Below are 20,697 nucleotides of genomic sequence, written 5' to 3'. Positions count from 1 at the left end.
ACACATGCATACATGCATACATACATACATACATCTGTGTTTCTGACAGTGTTTCTCCTGTCTCTGTCTTCCTCAGGTCACTGCCTGCATGAGATCTTTGCCCTGCGTGAGGGGAGGATCGGACGTGTGCCCGACATGGTGGTTTGGCCCAGTGAGTGACGGCCTCATTAATATTCATGAGAAGCTGCTTTCATTAGAGGGACAGGGGCGTTCTCCATCCAGTGAGACTCTGGCTGCTCTCTGATTGGTGGATTCCTGACAGCACCCATTCAGCGCCTCTGATTAACAGCCCAGCTTTGATTAGGAGAAAACCCAAGCGGCCAGCAAATCATGTCCTCCCTCTCGGAGAATTCACCCGTCCCATCATCACCCCCGCAGTCTCCTTCAGAACATCCTCCTTTTCATAATCCTGAAGAAAAGTCACTTTCTCTGCCTCTGAAATGACCTGTTAACCGTCCAATCAGATCCCTCGGGATATAATCACAGTCCGGTTTACATCAGTCACTGAATTCTAAACGATAGGATATTGAGACATTATTATTATTATGAGATTAATAGTATCCAAAATAAAAGTTTGTGTTTACATAATATGTGTGTGTGTGCTGTGTATATAAATACACACACATGCATGTATATATTTATGAAATATTTGCATGTATATATAATTTATATTGTATATAAATACTTTATATATAAATAAATCAAATGCATACATGCATGTGTATTTATATACACAAAATAATTATACACAGTACACACACATATTATGTAAAGATAAACTTTTATTTTGGATGCGATTAATCATTTCACAGCACTATATAATAATATAAAGACATTTAGAATGTTACAAAATATTGATTCATCAAATAATCCTGAAAAAAATGTATCACGATTTTCTGAAAAAATTAAGCAGCCTTGGTGAGCAGAAGAGACTTCTTTCTAAAAACGTATTTTATTTTATTTTTATTTTTTATAAATCTTACCGACCCCAAGGCTTTGAACAGTACTTTACTTGCAAGGGTTGTGTGTTCTGAATGAAGTGTGTTTGGTTTTGTCAGGCTGTCACAGTGATGTGGAGAAGATCGTGGATCTGGCCTGTAAACACAACGTCTGCTTGATACCTTTCGGAGGCGAGTACCTTCACAAATGATGCATAATTACACACAATAACCCTAATTCTAACATGTAGTTACTTAATATTACTCAGAACTTAAATGTATAATTATAGTTTAATTAAGACACCTTAAAAGAAAGGAGTAAACCAAGTGTACTTTGGTTGTCAAATAATCGTTCTTTTGAACTTTATATTTGTCAAATAATACTGGAAATCATGTTTTGTGGAAATCATGGCTTCCACACACATTCGGAGCAGCGATATTAATGTTTTCAACACTGATAATATTCATAAATGTTTCTTGAGCATCAGATCATCATATTACACTGATTTCTGAATGATCATGTGACACTGAAGACTGGAGTAATGATGATAAAATACAGATTTGATCACAGGAATAAATTACAGTTTAACATATATTCACATAGAAAACAGTAGATTGTAATAATATTTCACTGTTTTACTTTTTTTTATTTTTTTTTATATAAAATAATGGCAGCCTTGGTGAAAAAAAACCCCTTTGAATATCAGTGTAGTTCATGTAATAATTTCAAACAAAGTATAATTCAGAACATGAACCTAAATCCATTAAATACTCATTTTTTAAATTATTTATTTAATTGTTCTTAGTTGTCTAAATGTAATGTGCAATGTATGTGACAGAAAAATTGTGTTTTAACAGGGTACAATTTATAAAAAAAAATTAGTTCTAATTTTATTTATCACGATTTTATTTCAATCATTTTGGAAGTCTTATTTAAACATCCTATATCTGTACATATATTTCTACTTGTAAAATGTGTGTGTGTGGTTTTGAGATTTAGTTTTGAGAATATTAAATATAATATTCTCTCTCTCTCTCTCTCTCTCTCTCTCTCAGGTGGCACGAGTGTGTCCAGTGCTCTTGAGTGCCCTCATGAGGAGACTCGCTCCATCGTTTCTTTGGACACATCTCAGATGGTGAGTGTTTGCACATACACACATACAGGTGTGACACGTGTGTGTGTGTGCATATATAGCTCTCTCTGTTCTCTCTACCTGTCTGCTCTTCTCTCTGGTTTTCTCCTCTCTCTCCGCATACTTCATCTGCGGCTCTGACCGTGGCTGACCTGTGTCGGGGTCGCGGGGTCGTGCACATGAAAGGCAGTGTGTCGTGAGCGGCGCGGTTGGTTTATGAGCGCAGTGAGTGATTGATAGCGGAGGGGCGGAGCCAACTGTGGTTTCCTGAAGAGCGTTTAACCCTGTGGGACAAAAGATAGTCAGAACGCCGGAAACACACACCAGCTGAAGCCCGAGCTGCACGCAAAGGTGTGATTGTGTGTGTGTGTGTGTGTGTGTGTGTCTGTGCGATCGTGTGTGTATTGTTCACTTGAGGAAATGTGCTGATTTTCCACTACAGGAAAGTCACGATTATCTGTGTCAGATGAGATGGTTTGCAGCGGTTGGTGTTGCTGTGGTTTGTGGTACACACACACACACACACACACACACACACACACACACACACACACACACACCTGATATGTGAGCTGAGTTTAGTGGCTGTGGTTTGAGGAAGACCGGTTTCAAAGCCGCTTTACAGTGATAATAGGAGATTAGAGTAGCAGAGGTTGTGTTGGCTTTACAGCAGCTCTAGAATAAAGTTGTTGTCCAGCTAAAGTTAGTTTTGATTGATTCACTTCCGTTGCAAAGATGATTAGTTATTAACTTAACTTACGCGACACCGTTCTAACAGAAAACCCTTAACGCGCGCCGGCCCGCTCACTCACACAACAACAGTGCCTGCCGGCTCTTGAAACTGGTTCAAGCCTTGGAAAATGTTTGAAAAAAAGTTATCTCTGCATAAACTTTAAAAAGCGCAAACCTGTGAGAACGCTGACGTCGTGCACATGCGTATCACGTGTTTAGTCTATAGGGATGTGTGTTTGAATATATGTGTGTGCAGGCGTGTAGTCTTTCTTTACAAATTGACCTCAACAAACTTGTCTGGCCTAAAAAATTTATAATACAGAATTATTTATCGCTGTTTTATCAGTACAGAGGTAAAGGGAAGGAAGGAGGTCTTCACAGGAGAGACTAGTGACGCTTCAGGACAAATCAAATGTAATCTAAATCACGGCTCTCATTCTAGCCTATTAGACTCATTTTAACTAGGCAAGTTTATTTATATAGCACATTTCAGACACTATGGCAGTTCAAAGTGCTTTACAGAAGGAATTAAAATAATCACAAAAATAAAAGCTAGAAAAATTAAAACCGTTATAAAAGAAGTTAAAAGAGATATATGATAGTTATAAATCAAAAGGCAAAACTTTTCATCTGGCAGAACACCAGTGTATCATATTTTTCACAACTCCCAATTTTACTGTGAGATTTTCCCATGGTGATCACACTGTGTGTGTGTGTGTGTTATTTCGGTGCCTAAGAAATCGATTGGACTTCTCGGATAGACCCGATTTTCCCCTAAAATCGGACAGGACGACTCACTGGGTAACCTCGGGTTCACTGCCCCATCAGTCCAAACCCCAAAAACACATTTGTTGGGACGCTCTAGGAATGTCAGTTGATCACAGAACCTGGAGTTTAATCCCATCACACTTCAAGTCTTTTTAAGACCTTTTTAAGACCATTTATGTAAAAAATGAATACCTATTTCACGTCCCTACCAGCAAAGAAAAACAAAATCCTTGAACTTGTTCATTTATTTTTTTTTCAAATGTGGAATGGGTAAAAGATGATAAGCCAAGCAGATGTGAAAAATAAAAACATTTCAGTAGGCCACAAGAAAGTTTGCCGAACAATGTTTAAGTTGTTTTTTAACATTAGCTAGCTACTTATTCCATGCTGGGAATATGGGGAACTGAGAGACCCCTGAACAATAAACATCGAAAATCAGAACTCAACAATAAATTAAATTGTCTGTGAAAAATACAATATGGAGAAGATACACACAGCACCATTTTTAAGACCCAGATATCAAAATCTTTTTAAGGTATTATTTCCAAATTAATAAATTCAATGCTGTTAAGGCTTTTTAAGACCCCGCGGGAGCCCTGTACTCCACCACAGACCCAGACCGTCAGCATGTGTCATCTCTCGACCCAACTCTGAGCCGTTTGAGTTCAGGATGCAGAAATAAAACGGTGTAGTCAGATGTACAGTGGCACTGCGCTCATTCAGTAAATGCTCCGCTAAACAGAGTGTGTGTTGAGTCTGGATTTGAGTGTGATGCTGGAGCACATCTGATCTCCTCAAAGCTTCGGGTGAAGCCCTGGTGTTTCTAGCTGGTGTGATCCCAATGATCTCAGTGATGTGTTGGCTTTATATTCAGTGAGCATATCTGCAGTGTATTGAGCTACAGAAGGTAGTCTTCTCTTCTGTACATACATCTGTTGTGTTTATAATCTATTCTCGACTGTATTGCATTGTGTATCTCACATTTTACGGTCTATGGTCATATGCACATACTGTTTTTTTATCCTGCATATTTTAATATTCAACTAGTCTGTGGGTTTCCTGACTGACTACTGTAATCGAGTCTGTTGCTGGCTTTATAATAATGTGGATTTAGAGTCCCGTTGGATCATGGCTGCTGGTTTCTGACTTGTATTGGTTTTAATATGTAGCGCATAATATATGTCCTCTCCATCTTCACTGTCGCCGCTCCTCCGTGAGCGATACGAGACCGGAGTGTCGCTCATCATTCATCTCGTCCTGCTCACCACTGTATATATTACATTTTAATATATATTATGTGTTTTTATTTAACAAAAACATGCACTACCATTCAAATTATTATTTTATTTTTGAAAGAAATTAATGCTTTTATTCAGTTTCAGTAAAAATGCACTAAATTGATCAAAAGTGGCGGTAAAGAAATTACACAAGATTTCTATTTAATAAATGCAGTTTTTTGTAACTTTTAACTTTGACTTTCGGAAATCACAGAATCCTAAAAAAAGTATCACAGTTGATTGAGGGAATGATTTCTGAAGAGTCATGTGACACTGAAGACTGGAGTAATGATGCTGAAAATACAGCTTTGATCACAGGAATACATTACGTTTTAATATTCACACAGAAAACCGCTAATTTAAATTATAATATTTCACAATATTGCTGTTTTTACTGTGTTTCTGATTAAATAAATGCAGCAAACCCGACCACAAACTTAAATGGTAGTGAATCCAACATAGTTGCATTTCATTTTCTGTTTTATTTCCTTAAATGTTCATCAAGCTCAACCATTCAACTTATGTTTTTGTTGTAAGTTCAGGGTTTGCACTATCTAATTGTGGTGTTTATTGTTAGAAAATATAGCAATAACAAAATGAAACGCAGGTTCTAAGATTGCCCGAAACAAGATTTTCTAAATATGTTCTTTGAAACGCTCATTTAAAACCTTTCGGTGACAGGGTTGCATAAGCATCAGACACGGAGGAAAGAAGAATAGGCTGCTTTATTTCTCCCTCTTCATGGACCGAGCTGTGACCCTGACTGATAAACGAGTGACCCGTTATCTTCTGTTTGTTCCTTTCATTCAGAACCGAATATTGTGGATCGATGAGAAGAATCTGACGGCTCATGTGGAGGCTGGGATCATCGGACAGGATCTGGAGAGACAGGTCATTGATCCACACCCTGATTTCACAACAGCTTTCTGCACATTCCTGTGTGTGTGTGTGTGTGTGAGTGGGTGTGTGTGTGGGTGGTTCAGGTATTCCCAAAATGTCCCTGCAAGGATAGTAATACCAGAAATCATTGTCCTGGCGGGGACATTGTTTGGTCATTGAGAGGTTTTTTAACAATTTAAAAATGCAGAGAGTTCTGTGTGATGTGTAGGTTCAGTGGTTGGGTTAGTGTAATGAGAGAAAATATACATTTTGTACAGTATAAACACCATTATGTCTATGGAAAGTCCCCATAAAACATGAAAACCCATGCTGAAGGGTAAAAACAGGCCATTTGTTTGGGACTTCCTGTTGACACACACACACACACACACACACACACAGCAGATGGTCCCATTAAACTAATGTCGAGAAATGGCTGTGTGTGTGAGAGGGATGACGACTCATAAACATGCCCATCACTGAGTGTGTGTGTGAGATGAATCATAAACGCGTGTGTGTGTGTGTGTGTGTGGGCGGGGGGGGGGACAGATGGTGGAACATTAAAGTGTGTTTGTATTTCTCTGGGGTTTGCTTAATAAAATCACCTGGAGCGTGTGTTTTATCTGAGACTGATCAATAAGTCCATCAGCTCTGTCCCAGGTATAGGGCTGTCACGTACACACACGCACACACACACACACACACACACACACACACACACACACACACACACACACACACACACACACACACACACACACACACTGCGAGTCTGACCGCAGGAAACATCTGTAACGCTTCATAAGGCTTCAGTACTTCTGTTTATCCAGAAACTCATTTCCTGTGGGGCTGTTGTGTTTTACTGTCATTCACATTTCATTATGAAACTGATCTCGTCCTGGTCCTGGATGTTGATTGGTCAGGACAGTGATCCAGCTGTGCTAAAATACACGATGTTGTAACAGCGATGATGTTCAACATCTGTTCACCAGCTGCTATCGTTTATCCAGGGGTGTTTATATATATATATATTGTACTTTAATGATTTTTCTTTATGCCTGCTACAGACAGTGTGATTTCTGCAATCCTATAAGATCATTACACATCACACTGTACGACATGGATCTGATAAACTTGGGTACGACATGGATCTGATAAACTTGGGTACGACATGTATGTAGACTGTACGATGATGACACCTATTGAATCATAGGCTATGGCACAAGTTAGTATAGAAGAGTAAAACGTCATCCGCACGTGCTAGTACTAAACAAATAGAGCAAGATGAACCACACTTTTGTGTTTATGTGCGTTAAAAAAGAGAGTCGATCCCATTGACCCCCATGTTAAAATGCCCAACTTTACAGCAGAAACAAATGTGTTTACAGCCTGGTACAAAAAGTGGTTTTGGTCTATAAAGCTAATTCTATAACTACTCATCCATTTAAATCATATAAAGCCTTAAAGGTAGGGTAGGTCAGAATTGTCTAAACTTTTATTCAAATTTGTTTAAACTGTCTTTATATACTAATACATAATTAAAATGCAAGTATTCTGAAATAGAGAGTATAAAAAACTGAGTGACTCTAGTGTATTTAATCTTCAATAAACACAGCTCATTAATTCCATTAGTCCCACCTAAAAACGGGTGCGCGACTGCGCGCACGTGGGCGGAGCCAGTAATAGCGGCGGTAGTCATGGCGACGGAGAGTGACAGTCGCGCAAGCCAATCACTTGTTTCGTCCCGGTAGGAATTAATGAGCTGTGTTTTTTGAAGATTAAATACACTATAGTCACTCAATTTTTTTACTCTCTTTTTCAAAGTACTTACATTTTAATTATGTATTGGTATATAAAGACAGTTTAAGCCAATTTGAAAAAAAGTTCTTTAGACAATTCTTACCTACACAACCTTTAAAGTTCTGCATAATTAAGGGCGTGGCCACGTGAGTGACAGGTGGATTGGCGCTGATGTCACTGCTAGCGTCACGTCACCTCAGCTAATCCGCCTCGCTGCACATTTCCGGTTATCCGGGAGTGACGCGCTGCCAAGATGGCGACGGCCGGCTCCGCCCACTTTGGGCTTCAAAAATGCTCTTCAGAAACACTATGGGTGACGCACACTACGCCCGTATTTGTTTACAGTCTATGTTTAGGACCACCGTTTAAATCATACAATGTGTAGCAGGCATAGGAAAACCATGTTTTAATTAGTGCTGGGAAACGAATAATCGCATCCAGATTAAAAGTTTGTTTACATAGTATACGTGTATGATTATTTTGTATATATAAATATACATGCATGTAGGGCTGCAAAACGATTAATCGCGACTAATCGTTTGCAGAATAAAAGTTTTTGTGTACATCATATGTGTGTGTACTGTGTATAATAATGATGTATATATAAATACACAAACATGCATGTATAATTTTAAGAAAAAAATATATTTATATATTAAGTATTTATAATTATATATAATATAAATTATATTTAAATATAAAAATGTATATAAACATGTAATTTTTTTAAAAATATATACATGCATGTGTGTGTATTTATAAATACATAATTATTTTACACAGTACACACACATGATGTAAACAAAAACTTTTATTCTGCAAACGAATCGTTTTGCAGCCCTACATGCATGTATATATTTAAGAAAATTTGTATTTAAATATAAAATATTTATAGATAAAATAAATTGTATATATATACATGCATATGTGTGTATTTTATATATACAAAATAGTTATACACAGTACACATAGCTATATTATGTAAACACAAACGTTTATTTTGGATGCGATTAATCGTTGCCCAGCACTATTTTAATAAAAAATACTTTGTAAATAAGATGTTGTTTTGTGTGTTTGTGATTGTGTGTGTGTGTAGTTGAATGAGCATGGCTACTGTACGGGCCACGAGCCGGACTCCATGGAGTTCAGTTCCCTGGGCGGATGGGTGGCGACCCGCGCCTCGGGCATGAAGAAGAACATCTACGGGAACATCGAGGACCTGGTATGTTCACACACACACACACACACACACACACACACACACACACACACACACACACACACACACACACACACACACACACTTCAGACGTGTTTTACCCGCACCAGTCTTGTGTTCATCATGTTACCTGTGATCTGATGTGTTCCCAGGTGGTGCACATAAAGATGGTGACCCCTAGAGGAGTGATTGAGAAGAGCTGTCTGGGGCCCCGCATGTCCACTGGCCCCGACATACATCACTTCATCATGGGCTCAGAAGGTACGGACACACTGTGTGTGAGGGGTGTATCTGTGAATCTCAAAAACATGTCTGGGTCATACTTCACCTCAAAGGGATATTTGTATACATCTTGACAACTCAAGGAATAATTCGCCCAAAAATGATCATTTCTGTCATCATTTACTCGTGTTGTTCCAAGCCTGTATGAGCTTCGTTCTTCTGTTGAACACACAAAATATATATTTTGAAGAATATGGTTTGCCAAACAGTTGAGGGACCCCATTGACTTCCATAGTATTTGTTCTATACTATGGAAATCAATGTAGTCCATCTTTTTATCGTGTGTGTGCGTGTGTGCGTGCGTGTGTGCCAGGGTTCGCGCGGATCCTTAAAAAGTCTTAAAAGGTCTTAAATTAGATTTTTTAAATTTAAGGCCATAAAGTAGTGCTGGGCGGTTTGACCAAAAATGTATATCACGTTTTTTTTCAAAATTATGCCGGTTTTCCGGTTTATGACGGTTTTTTTTTTTTCATGCATAAGGTGTTCAATGCATTTTCTACTGGTTGAGAGAGGAATTACTGCAGTGAATCGACTTAGGATGGTCTATTTTACTGTCATTAGTGAATATTGTAGAATAATTCCACACTAGTAATACAGGTTTGCATGGCCCCAGAAAATTATGCTGTTGTTTACAAATAAGAGCCAGTCATGATTCTAATGAAGTGAGGAATCAGAATGCAAAGACAATTGCAGTCAAAGTACAGAACTTTTACTGTGCAAATTTCACAAAAATATGTTTTATGAAAATTTGATATACACAAAAAAATAAAAAAATATTTGTATAAATAATCTTTATTTAAATTTTGTTTTTTCTTTATTGAAATTTCGTTTTTCTTTATTTAAATTTCGTTTTTTCTTTATTTAAATTTCGTTTTTCTTTATTTAAATTTCGTTTTTCCTTTATTTAAATTTCGTTTTCTTTATTTAAATTTCATTTTTCTTAATTTTAAATTCGTTTTTTCTTTATTTAAATTTCGTTTTTCTTTATTTAAAATTCGTTTTTATTTATTTAAATCTACCCTTTACTGTGTCAGTAATTTGTTAGTCAAAAAAATATTAGATTACGTTTTATATTACTATAGCCAGTGTCCGTTCTCGGAGCATATAAGCCCTGCCCGCTTGAGGTGCGCCGCTTCCCGCTCGCGCTGTTCTGTAGTTTACTAAAGTTTATTAATTATGAATGTGTCTGAATTCTGAAATAATTCTGAATGTTGCGTCTCGCGTGTCCATCTATATTGCACCAAATGCGACACTGCACTCCCTTGTGAAGTCTATTGGATGAACGGTTCTCGAAACCTTTTTTTTCTTTTTGGAAACCAAAAAACCTCCAAACAACAGCCCCGGCTCCTCTTTTTGGCACAAGTTCTTCTGTGTCATGTTCTAGTTCTGCAGCATCCATCTTCCCTGTAACGTAACACCAGAGCACTGCTGTGTTTACCCTCACCACGCCTCGCAACATTGTAAAGGGTCCGTCTGAAACAGTGTCGCGCAGCCTAACGTTCGCTCCGAAGACGTTGTGTAATTAAATACATCGGTATGGCGGTATATTAAAAATGTATATCGTAACGAAAATATACACCGGTTTTCGGTATGAACCGGTATACCGCCCACCACTACCATAAAGTCTTATTTTTACTTATGAAAGGTCTTAAATTTTAGATGACACTTTCACTTATCGTATCTAAATGCTTTCCAAATTAAAACTATCTAATTAGCATACGTATTATTTTTCTTATTCTACATGATGCATACCTCTAAATACGTTTAGAAATAATTTCCATATATAGCTGAAAATGCCCCTGGAAATCAATTTAAGGTGGCAAATATTGAAATTTAACATTTATTTCGGTCACTACTGTGAACTGACCACTGTATATAATATAAAAAATATGAATATCTTTGCGAGTCTGCTGTCAACAACAGGCCTAAACCAGCCAGGGTAAAAAAAACACAATCAGTAAAATATAATCGAATTATTATCAACACAACTTTGAAAATATCGAGACATATTTTTGTCAATATTGCACACCCCTAATGTACCGTATTAATTTTGATTTCTTCAGGTCTTAAAAAGCCTTAAATTTGACTTTAAAAATGGTGCAGCTACCCTGCGTGTGTGCGTGTGTGCGTGCGTGTGTGTGTACTTGTACAACTATCTTTGTGAGGACCAGTGTGTGTGTGTGTGGCAGACGAAAGGAAGGGTTGGGACGACATGAGGGTGAGTAAATGATGCCATCTTTTGGACTTTGAGGTGAAATGACTGTTTGCAGCTGCGCTTCAGGCGACCCGAGTTTGAATCCCAACTTGTCGTCCTTTCTGATCCCGTCCCCTAAATAATTAAACAAAAAATATCTAAATCGAAGCAAACAATGGCAAAAAAACTGTATTGACTATGAAACATTGGGTTGCCACCTTGTGGACAAACTAAGTGGGGCAAGAAGCATGAGGAACTTGAGGGTACAAAGTGTGTGCAGTTAAAAAGAAAAATAGGGTTTTGCACGTTTACATCACACGTACTGTACACACACCCTACCGTACATGTAGAAGCAAAATATCTGAATGCCTCAGTCTAGTATCTGGTCACGGTGCGTTTGTATTCATGACAGCGAAGTCTTTCTCTGGATCAAGCAAGTTTAATCATGAGTCTTCAAGGTTTCATTAGGAGACTGGAGGTCAGACACAGATCTAGATTACGCCTCCTCTTCTCAGTGTGCACGGTGAAGTTTCTTTGAGTTTCGTCGGGTCACTGGAGGAGGGATACGTTTGTACTGAAGTGAGAGTTTGTATCAATCACTGCAGGATTTCAAAAACACAGTCCTCTTTATCAGAGAGAGTCACAGCGCTAAGTTTTGGTTGTACCGGACTTTATCTAAGGTCATGTTGCCCTTTTTGAGACGCTTGTTATCGTTTTCTTGGCAATAACTGCACTTTTATACAACAAGAGACCGTCTGACTAACATATGAAGTGAGTGACCAACCATAATTCATATTATTATGCGTCATATAGAGGCAGATAAATCTAAAATACATGATACTTTGGATAATTTAGCAAATTAAACCCTTGTGAGGCTGTAGTTTACCTCAAATAAACCTTGAGACTGAAGCTATATTTAGGCGTTAGGGTTAGCCAGTAGAGGGCAGTGAAACATGTTCAACTAACAGTGGTAATGTTACACACACACACACACACACACACACACACACACACACACACACACACACACACACACACACACACACACACACACACACACACACTCTCACACAGACTCTCTTCAGACAGGGCAACAGCTCAGAAGTATGTGCTTGAAATTTTTCACATGTCACGGTTCTGTTTAAAAGTATCCCCTTGTCCAATGGAAATTATATTATTATTAATTTGTCTCTCTAAAAATTAAGGCATTCATGAAGTGATGAAAATGGGCCATAACCATTCGTCCCCTTGGAATTATAAGGTTCTGAGCAGTTTTGAGATATTGAGCTTCAAATTTACATATAGGTACATACAGTTACATATAGGAAAATGTATATGGGGAACAAGTTTCTTTCAAACATGAAAATAACAGGGACCCTAAATGTATTCTAAATATACAATATCAAAATCCTTCAAATGTGTAAATGGGGATTTTTGGAATGGGTCAAATGCAGATAGAACCTTCTAATTCTAAAAGAACACTTTTCGCTTAGAATTATAAGGTTCTATCTGCCAAAACATTATTTGAACATTAAATATAAAATTAATGTTGTGACAATGTCTCAACATGTGTTAGAAAGTCCAATTTTATCCTTTCTATGAGTTTTTATTTCATATTTTTAGCACTTCCATGTATTTAGGACATTTCAAATTAAGCAAGGTAGGTCTACATATTGTGTCCAGTGCAGATGTTAATTTTTGGTACCAATTTGGTGGGTAATTAAACACATTATTGCAGAAATTGTTACTTTAATCTTTTGTTTAGACAGAAAGCAGCTACTGTAATACATCTGAGCAGGACTTTATTCCACCGAAATTCTCTCTAGAATTAATTTGCTGAAGCATGTCTGTTTTCTTGCAGTTTTTAAAGTCTTAAAATGTCTTCATTTTTACAATATTAAGCCTTAAAGGTCAAATAGTCAACAATTTAATTGATGGGGTCTTAATTACAACAATAAACGTTAGCATGTTAATAGCATGTTATTAAAGTTGAATAATCATTGAAAAATGATTCACTGAATATAATCACAAATAATGTCAGACTCATTTTTTAAAACGCAGACTTCTAATACTCTCTATCTGCTAGTGGCATGCATTTAAACATGGAGAAAGTGCTGATTGGCTCACGCAGATAGAACCTTATACAGCCAAGTTCGACTTTGTAGATAGAACATTTTTGTTTTTTAAATAAAAAGTCCCAAATGGACACAACATAAAAAAAAAAAATCACATAATGTAAATAAGTTGTCACAGATTAAGAATATGTGAATAACTCAATTTTGACAAAAATGTCAGAGAGAACCTTATAATTCCAAGGGGACGCATTGTATTTAAGAAATAGTTTTGAAGCTCTTTACGCCACATATGATTTCTTTGTGGGAGGATGATTGTTTCCCAGGTTTAATCTGCATTAATTAAACATTCATGATTCCATTAGGAGGGACATCTGGCTTCTTTAATGGCTCTGTGATGTCAGGGACGTTTACATCCTAAAGGACGACACATTTCACTATTTCCCCTTTCACACACAAGTTCAGATGACAGAATTGTTGTTGTTGTTTTTACGGCGGTCATGATTGTAGTGTCAGAGGTGTGTGTGTTTGATGGTAAACCGGGTTTTTGTGACGTTTAAATTAATATTTTGGGTTAAATACAAATTAAGTGAAAATAATTTGACTTTTCAATCTATTGAGCAGTTGTTGTGTACTGGGGTTGTGGAACATAAGTTGTACAGTATTTAACCGGGAACAATCCTTGCTATAATGATCACTGTAAAAATAACCTGTTAAATTTATTGTATAAAAACGGTTGTTGCCAGAAATTCAGAATCCAGTAAAAAAGAGACAATATTTCAGATATTACAGGAGAGTGTATTTAAAATATATTTCATTAAGTGATATAAGACACATTACACTAAAATAATGCAATAAATATTAACTAAATAACATAAATTGTAACAAAACACCTTAATGTACATTACTGATAACAAAAATTTGAACAACAAACAATTGAAATATAATCATATGTGATGCGGACTTCTGGGAATGTCCTTTTACGGTTTTTGGACTGGAAATCATATGGTAATTCATAGTTTCCTTAAAAACATAAATTAGGCCGTATTTCACAGTAAAATTGCATGTAATGTACTGTTGAACCATTTACTTTTACTGTTTTTCAGCATAGTTTATATAATTCATAGTTTTTACTTTCAAAAAACTAAAATTTGGCCGTATTTTACAGTAAAATTACATATGTGATGTTACACCGTTTACTTTTACTGTTTTTTTTTTATGCCATAAATGATATATTATGTCATAGTTTTTGCTGCCAAAAGCAATAAGCAATATATTGTGATGTTAAACCATTTACTTTTTACTGTTTTTACTATAAATTATACAGTAATTCATAGTTTTTAAACAAGCAGTTTGAATGGTGTTTGAATGGTGCTTTGACAATTCAGAGCCACCGAATCACGAATACGAAAAAACATATACGACAATTTCGGACTCAGTGTGCAATGGCCTTTAGACAGTATTTTACAGTAAGATTACATATAACGTGATGTTAAACCATTTACTTTTACTGTTTTTCACCAAAATTATACAGTAATTCATAGTTTTTACTTCCAAAAGCCATACATTTGACATTATTATACAGTAAAATGTTATGTGATTTTTACGTTTTACTTGTTTTAACTATAAATTGAAAAATATGAGTTGAGGATGAGTGGCGTTTTGATGCTGAGGTATGTTCTGCTCATAAAGCTTCATCCAGCATACGGTCTCAATGATGGGTCGTATAAACTCTCCACGGGACTGTTACACACTCATACATGTCCGCTTGCTCTGGGCTTTCGGTAATGAGTCTAGAAGCAGCAGATGCAGGCTTTCCCCTGCGGGGTCAGAGGTCATGCTGGTTCGGGACAGAAAGCCTGCTGCGCCGGGCCCCGGCGACTCTGCTCTCCCCCCAGTGTGTCGTTTGATACTGACCTGCTTTATGTCACAGAACACACACTCTGTAAATCTCTTTGCTTCCTTTTGTAGTGGAAGAAACTTGAGCGTTCAGGTGAAAATGAACATGCAGATCTCCTGCAGAGAGTCAGGGGCTCCTTTCATATATGCGACGCGCGTGTGTGTGTGTGTGTGTGTGTACAGCTCTCAGACTGACTGTTATATCCTGTTGTTGGTGTTAAGGACTATTCAGATCATGCACATTACAAACTGCACACATTTTTAGCCCTTGTGTGTGATACAGTAATACTGAATCAGATCAAACCTCATTTGAAAACGGTCACTGGTGTGATACTGGTGTGACTCGCTTCTGTTCATACACATGCCAATGGTGTATATGTGTCTCGCTCTTTAGGAACTCTGGGAGTGGTGACTGAAGTTACAATGAAGATCCGACCCATTCCTGAGTATCAGAAGTACGGCTCCGTGGTCTTCCCGAACTTCCAGCAGGGTGTGGCGTGCCTGAGGGAGGTGGCCAGACAGGTCAGTACAGGCCTGCATGTGACTGACCAGCTGTGCTCAGGCCAACTTTATTCGCTTCATTCTGTTAAAGGACAAGTTTGGTATTTTCCACTTAAAGCCCTGTTTTCAGATCGTTTCTGATGAAATAGAACGGTTAAGATTGAAAGTTGGACACATGCTGCTGGCCCGAGAATTTTCGGTTTCTGTGGTAGCACACACCCCCCCACCTCCACAATGGCTGCATAGGTGCACTGGAACAATCCTTCTTAAAACGCATTAAACTTTCGTTTACAAAGACGTGAAACTCACAGAGTGGTCAGGGGTGTTCACTGATATGCTCACACAAAAATCGCTGCTAAAGATGCTTTCCAACAGGTTTTATCGTAGTTTTGTCCAACTCCATTGACTTGTTTTGGATGTGCTGTGAGGTACGGTATTACAAAAACTACGATAAAACCTGTTGGAAAGCATCTTTAGCAGCGATTTTTGTGTGAGCATATCAGTGAACACTGAGGTAGTGAGGTTATATATACACATATATATATATATATATATATATATATATATATATATATATATATATATATATATATATATATATATATATATATATATATATATATATATATATAATATATATATATATATATATATTAGGGCTGTCAAACGATTAAAATATTTAATCGCGATTAATCACATTAATGTCATAGTTAACTCGCGATTAATCGCACATTTTTATATATTCTAAATGTCTCTTGATTTCTTTTTGTTCCATTATTTTTTTCTCATTTTAATGCTCTTATCAACATGTAAAGGTGGATCGGCTTGCTTTGTGCAAATGTTTTTTATTGAAAACAACATTGGCACTCGCGCTCATCATTCATCCACTCAAAATGTAACGTTAAAGGGGGTCGCACACCGGACGAGAAGCGCAGCGTCGCGTATTTAAAATTCGAACACATTATTCTCTATGAGTGTACACACAACGGCGGCGCCATTCGGCGTTTTTATTGCTGGCCATAAACTGAGAAAGTGCGCGTCCGATGTGCGATACGAGTTGACCTAGACGCGGCTCGGCTCTGCGCTTCTCGTCCACTATTTGGCCGGTTCGCATCGCAAGCCCAAACAAGTGTGTTCTGGTCTAGCTAGATCCGGTGTGGTGTTGTAGTTTTAATAACGTTACTAGTTGTTGCAAAAGCATGTGAAAAAAACTACAAAGTTTGCTAGGCGTTAATCTCGCGATAAAAAAATGTACACCGTTAAAATGGGTTTGCGTTAACGCCGTTAATAACGCGTTTAACGGACAGCCCTAATATATATATATATACACACACACACACACACTGCCATTTAAAAGTTTGGGATCCGTAATATTTTTTATGTTTTTAAGAAGTCTCTTATGCTCACCAGGGTTGCATTTATTTGATTAAAAAGACAAAAAACAGTAATATTGTGAAATATTATATACATTTTAAATAACTGTTTTCTATGTGAATATATAGTAAAATGTAATGTATTCCTGTGATCAAAGCTAAATTTTCAGCATCATTACTCCAGTCTCCAGTGTCACATGATCCTTCAGAAATCAGTGTAATATGATGATCTGATGCTCAAGACACATTTATCATCATTATCAATGTTGAAAACATTTACATTTACTATACACCTAGGAAGGTACACAATTACATTATTATAAGTTCTTGCTTTCCCTGGGAATCGAACCCATAACCTTTGCGTTGCAAGCGCCAACGCTCCACAGTTTGAGCCACATGAAAACAGTTATGTACAATTTTTTCCCGTGGAATGTGGGAATAGCGTAAGCTTTAACGTCTCTCGCGTTTCAAACAAATAGGACTTTGCAACAAACTCAAGCTCCTCTTCTATTATATATCGAAACCCTTCTGGACCCATTTGTGACCGGTGTTTTGTTTTGCTCTATCTTCTGCGCTTTCGTGTTGGTCAATGCGTCAGGTCAAGGGTCACTCTTTCACCGTAAATCGATGCGTAGGCCGTCTGCCGGAAGCTAGTTATTTTAGTTTTAAAACTTTTAAATATGGATCTTTTTCTTACACTTCAGAAGGCCTTTATTAACCCCATGGGGGCGTATGGAGCACTTTAATAATGGATTGATGCACTTATATGGGCTTCAAAATCTCATCCTCCATTCACTGCCATTATAAATCTTGGAAGAGTCAGGACATTTTTAATATAACTCAGATTGTATTCGTCTGGAAGAAGAAAGTCATATACACCTAGGATGGGTTGAGGGCGAGTAAATCATGGGATTATTTTCATTTTTGGGTGAACTATCCCTTTAACGCAAACCGAAAAAGATAAAGAGAAAATTAGATTTTGAAGCCCATGTAAGTGCATTTCTGTATTTCTTACCTGAATACTACACCTGACAAACTTAATAATCGGATGCCCATTTTCCAGAAGTTGGTCTGATTCTTTGGGTCTTCATGTAAAGTGTGTAACATACTTTGGTTAATTCCTCAATGGTTGTGTAAAACAACACCCTTTTACCTCCTCAAAAACAGCTCTGACCCGTGACCCGTTTCGGTGCATGTCTCTTTAAGTGATAATGAGCAATTACACACACACACACACACACACACACACACACACACACACACACACACACACACACACGCTCTTCCATGGGGCGTGTCGACACAAGACGCATAAAGTGATGCCTTGGCGGACAATATACAAATGGCTGAGGGCGGAAACATGCTAATACGGGAAACATGCTAATACGGGAAACATGCTAATACGGGAAACATGCTAATACGCGAAACATGCTAATACGCGAAACATGCTAATACGGGAAACATGCTAATACGCGAAACATGCTAATACGCGAAACATGCTAATACGCGAAACATGCTAATACGCGAAACATGCTAATACGCGAAACATGCTAATACGCGAAACATGCTAATACGGGACAGTCCAGCGGCCGTGGGCGGAGCATGAGCATTATGACATCATATTGCTCAGAAAATCCAAACGGCCTGATTGAGTGTTTAGGCTTTTTGAGGATTAAAAAAAAAGAAGTGAATGGATTTTTTTCATTGTATGGTGGTGGTGTCCACACACAACCAGAGACACATTTATGTGCAAACACCATAAAAAAATTTTTTTTTCATCCGATGACCCCTTTAAAGCACTGTTTATTTAATCTTTGTTCTGTTGTATTTATTTGTTCTTATTTGTGTTTCTTATTTCCAAACTGTAAGATTTTAGTTGACTGAATCTTTTGTAGATTTGCATTTTTGTCAAAAGAATACGACTAAAAACTAAGTGTAAAATTAGCTGTCAAAGGTAAGGCCGATGCCAGTAAAGAAGCTTTATTTTGGTGCGTGCGTGCGTGTGTGTGTGTGAGAGAGCGTGTGTGTGTGTGTGTGAGAGCGTGTGTGTGTGTGTGTGTGTGTGTGTGTGTGTGTGTGTGTGTGTGTGTGTGTGTGTGTGTGTGTGTGTGTGTGTGTGTGTGTGTGAAGCTAATGGCCTCAGATCTGGGCTTCTCATTAGTGTGTGTTGCTGCTGATGTAGCCCTTATTGATGATCTCAGTGTTGCCGTTCTGTACAGCACTGCCTCTTATTAGTCCATAAACAAACTGGGATCCAAACTTAAAATGGCATTATTGATTATGCTGTTGAGGACCTGCACTGCTCCTCCATCCGGTCCTCTTCGCCCAAGGCTGCCTTTAAAAAAAATCTGGTTATATTTTAATTGGAATGTCATTTTGCTGTACTGTAGGTGTTTCCTAACTACTGTCTGAGCAATAATAATGCTGTGGATTTGTTTAAAGTGTAGGAGAGGGTCATTATACGCCTCTGGTTCTGTCTGAGCATGTTTCCTTTTCTTTCTTCTCGTTCTAGAGATGTGCTCCAGCATCCATTCGGCTAATGGACAACGAGCAGTTTCAGTTCGGTGAGTCTGTCCTTCTGATCTAACCTTTTTTACTTTCTTTCTTCTGTGATATTTTGAAGAAGCTTCGAACAGCTTTTTTACAATGACAGTTCATAGAGATGACGACTGCCTTCAGAAAGAAACAAAAAAAGTCACATCAAAAGCACCATTATTCTTTAATAATAATAATAATAAAATGACACCAAAATTGTCCATTTTGACAAAACTGTTGAAATGGTAAGCTTTTCAATTTGGGTATGCAAATCCAGGCGGAAATCCCCAAAAATGGTCTCGGATCTTAAGAGGTTAATAATAATAATAATAATAAATAATAATAATAATAAAAACAACAAAAAAGAGGAGGTATTTATTTACTAATTAACTGACATCAGAGAACCATGAACATATGATTGTGTTTAATTATTGAAATATTGACTTAAAATCTCAAAAGGACTAAAGATTTTTTTTGTCAAACTGGTTCAGTTTGGGATTCTTTCCTTTTAATAATGGAAAAGTTTCTATAGCCTTTTAGATTATACTAGAAGATAATTTCCTTACAAAAAACGGTTTGGAAAGTCATTGGTCAAAAAGTGTTGAGATGCTAAACAAATCTGAATGTGTGCGTCTCAATCGGCTCCCTAGTTCAGTAGTCGGCGCACTGATCAGGGAGTCGGCCATTTTGAGGGTTCAATCGCAGAATCCTTTCCAGTCCACTGAAACATTCGCTCCCTAAAAAGTCCCACAATGCACTGCAAAAACCAGGGAGCATCAATGCTCACTATGCTCCCTTAACAGAAATTACGTCACATTTCTGAAGCGTGTCCTCAGGAATATATATGTCCTGGAAACTGTAACATACGCAGTGATCTGTGTGCTTTAAGACATGAGGAATTTTTTTCAAGGAAAAACATTTGAAATATGTCATTTTGGTGATCAAAGATGAGTTTAAGGGGATAAAATGGTTGACTACAGTGGGACTTTGAAAATTATCTGCTATACACACGAACATGAATATATGTTACAAGACATTGCTTCTTAAAATAGCTTGAATGTAACTCTACACCCTTGCCTCATTTAGTATGCGTGG

General features: G+C 37.4%; 1 protein-coding gene across 1 annotated transcript in view; it reads left to right on the top strand.

The window, feature by feature from the left end:
• Window positions 1-20,697, top strand: part of agps (alkylglycerone phosphate synthase) — a 58,319-nt gene that overhangs the window by 15,761 nt on the left and 21,861 nt on the right. The window contains exons 5-12 of the mRNA XM_079619728.1: window positions 77-151; window positions 1,059-1,130; window positions 1,995-2,074; window positions 5,659-5,739; window positions 8,624-8,749; window positions 8,899-9,007; window positions 15,588-15,715; window positions 19,580-19,631. Of these exons, the coding sequence (XP_079475854.1) occupies window positions 77-151; window positions 1,059-1,130; window positions 1,995-2,074; window positions 5,659-5,739; window positions 8,624-8,749; window positions 8,899-9,007; window positions 15,588-15,715; window positions 19,580-19,631 (723 nt within the window). The remainder of the gene's footprint in view (window positions 1-76; window positions 152-1,058; window positions 1,131-1,994; window positions 2,075-5,658; window positions 5,740-8,623; window positions 8,750-8,898; window positions 9,008-15,587; window positions 15,716-19,579; window positions 19,632-20,697) is intronic.

This window comes from Phoxinus phoxinus (assembly GCF_949152265.1).
Source record: "Phoxinus phoxinus genome assembly, chromosome: 7".
Lineage (NCBI taxonomy): Eukaryota > Metazoa > Chordata > Actinopteri > Cypriniformes > Leuciscidae > Phoxinus > Phoxinus phoxinus.
The sequence above is the reverse complement of the archived record's forward strand: the minus strand, read 5'-3'. Positions and strand labels throughout refer to the sequence as shown.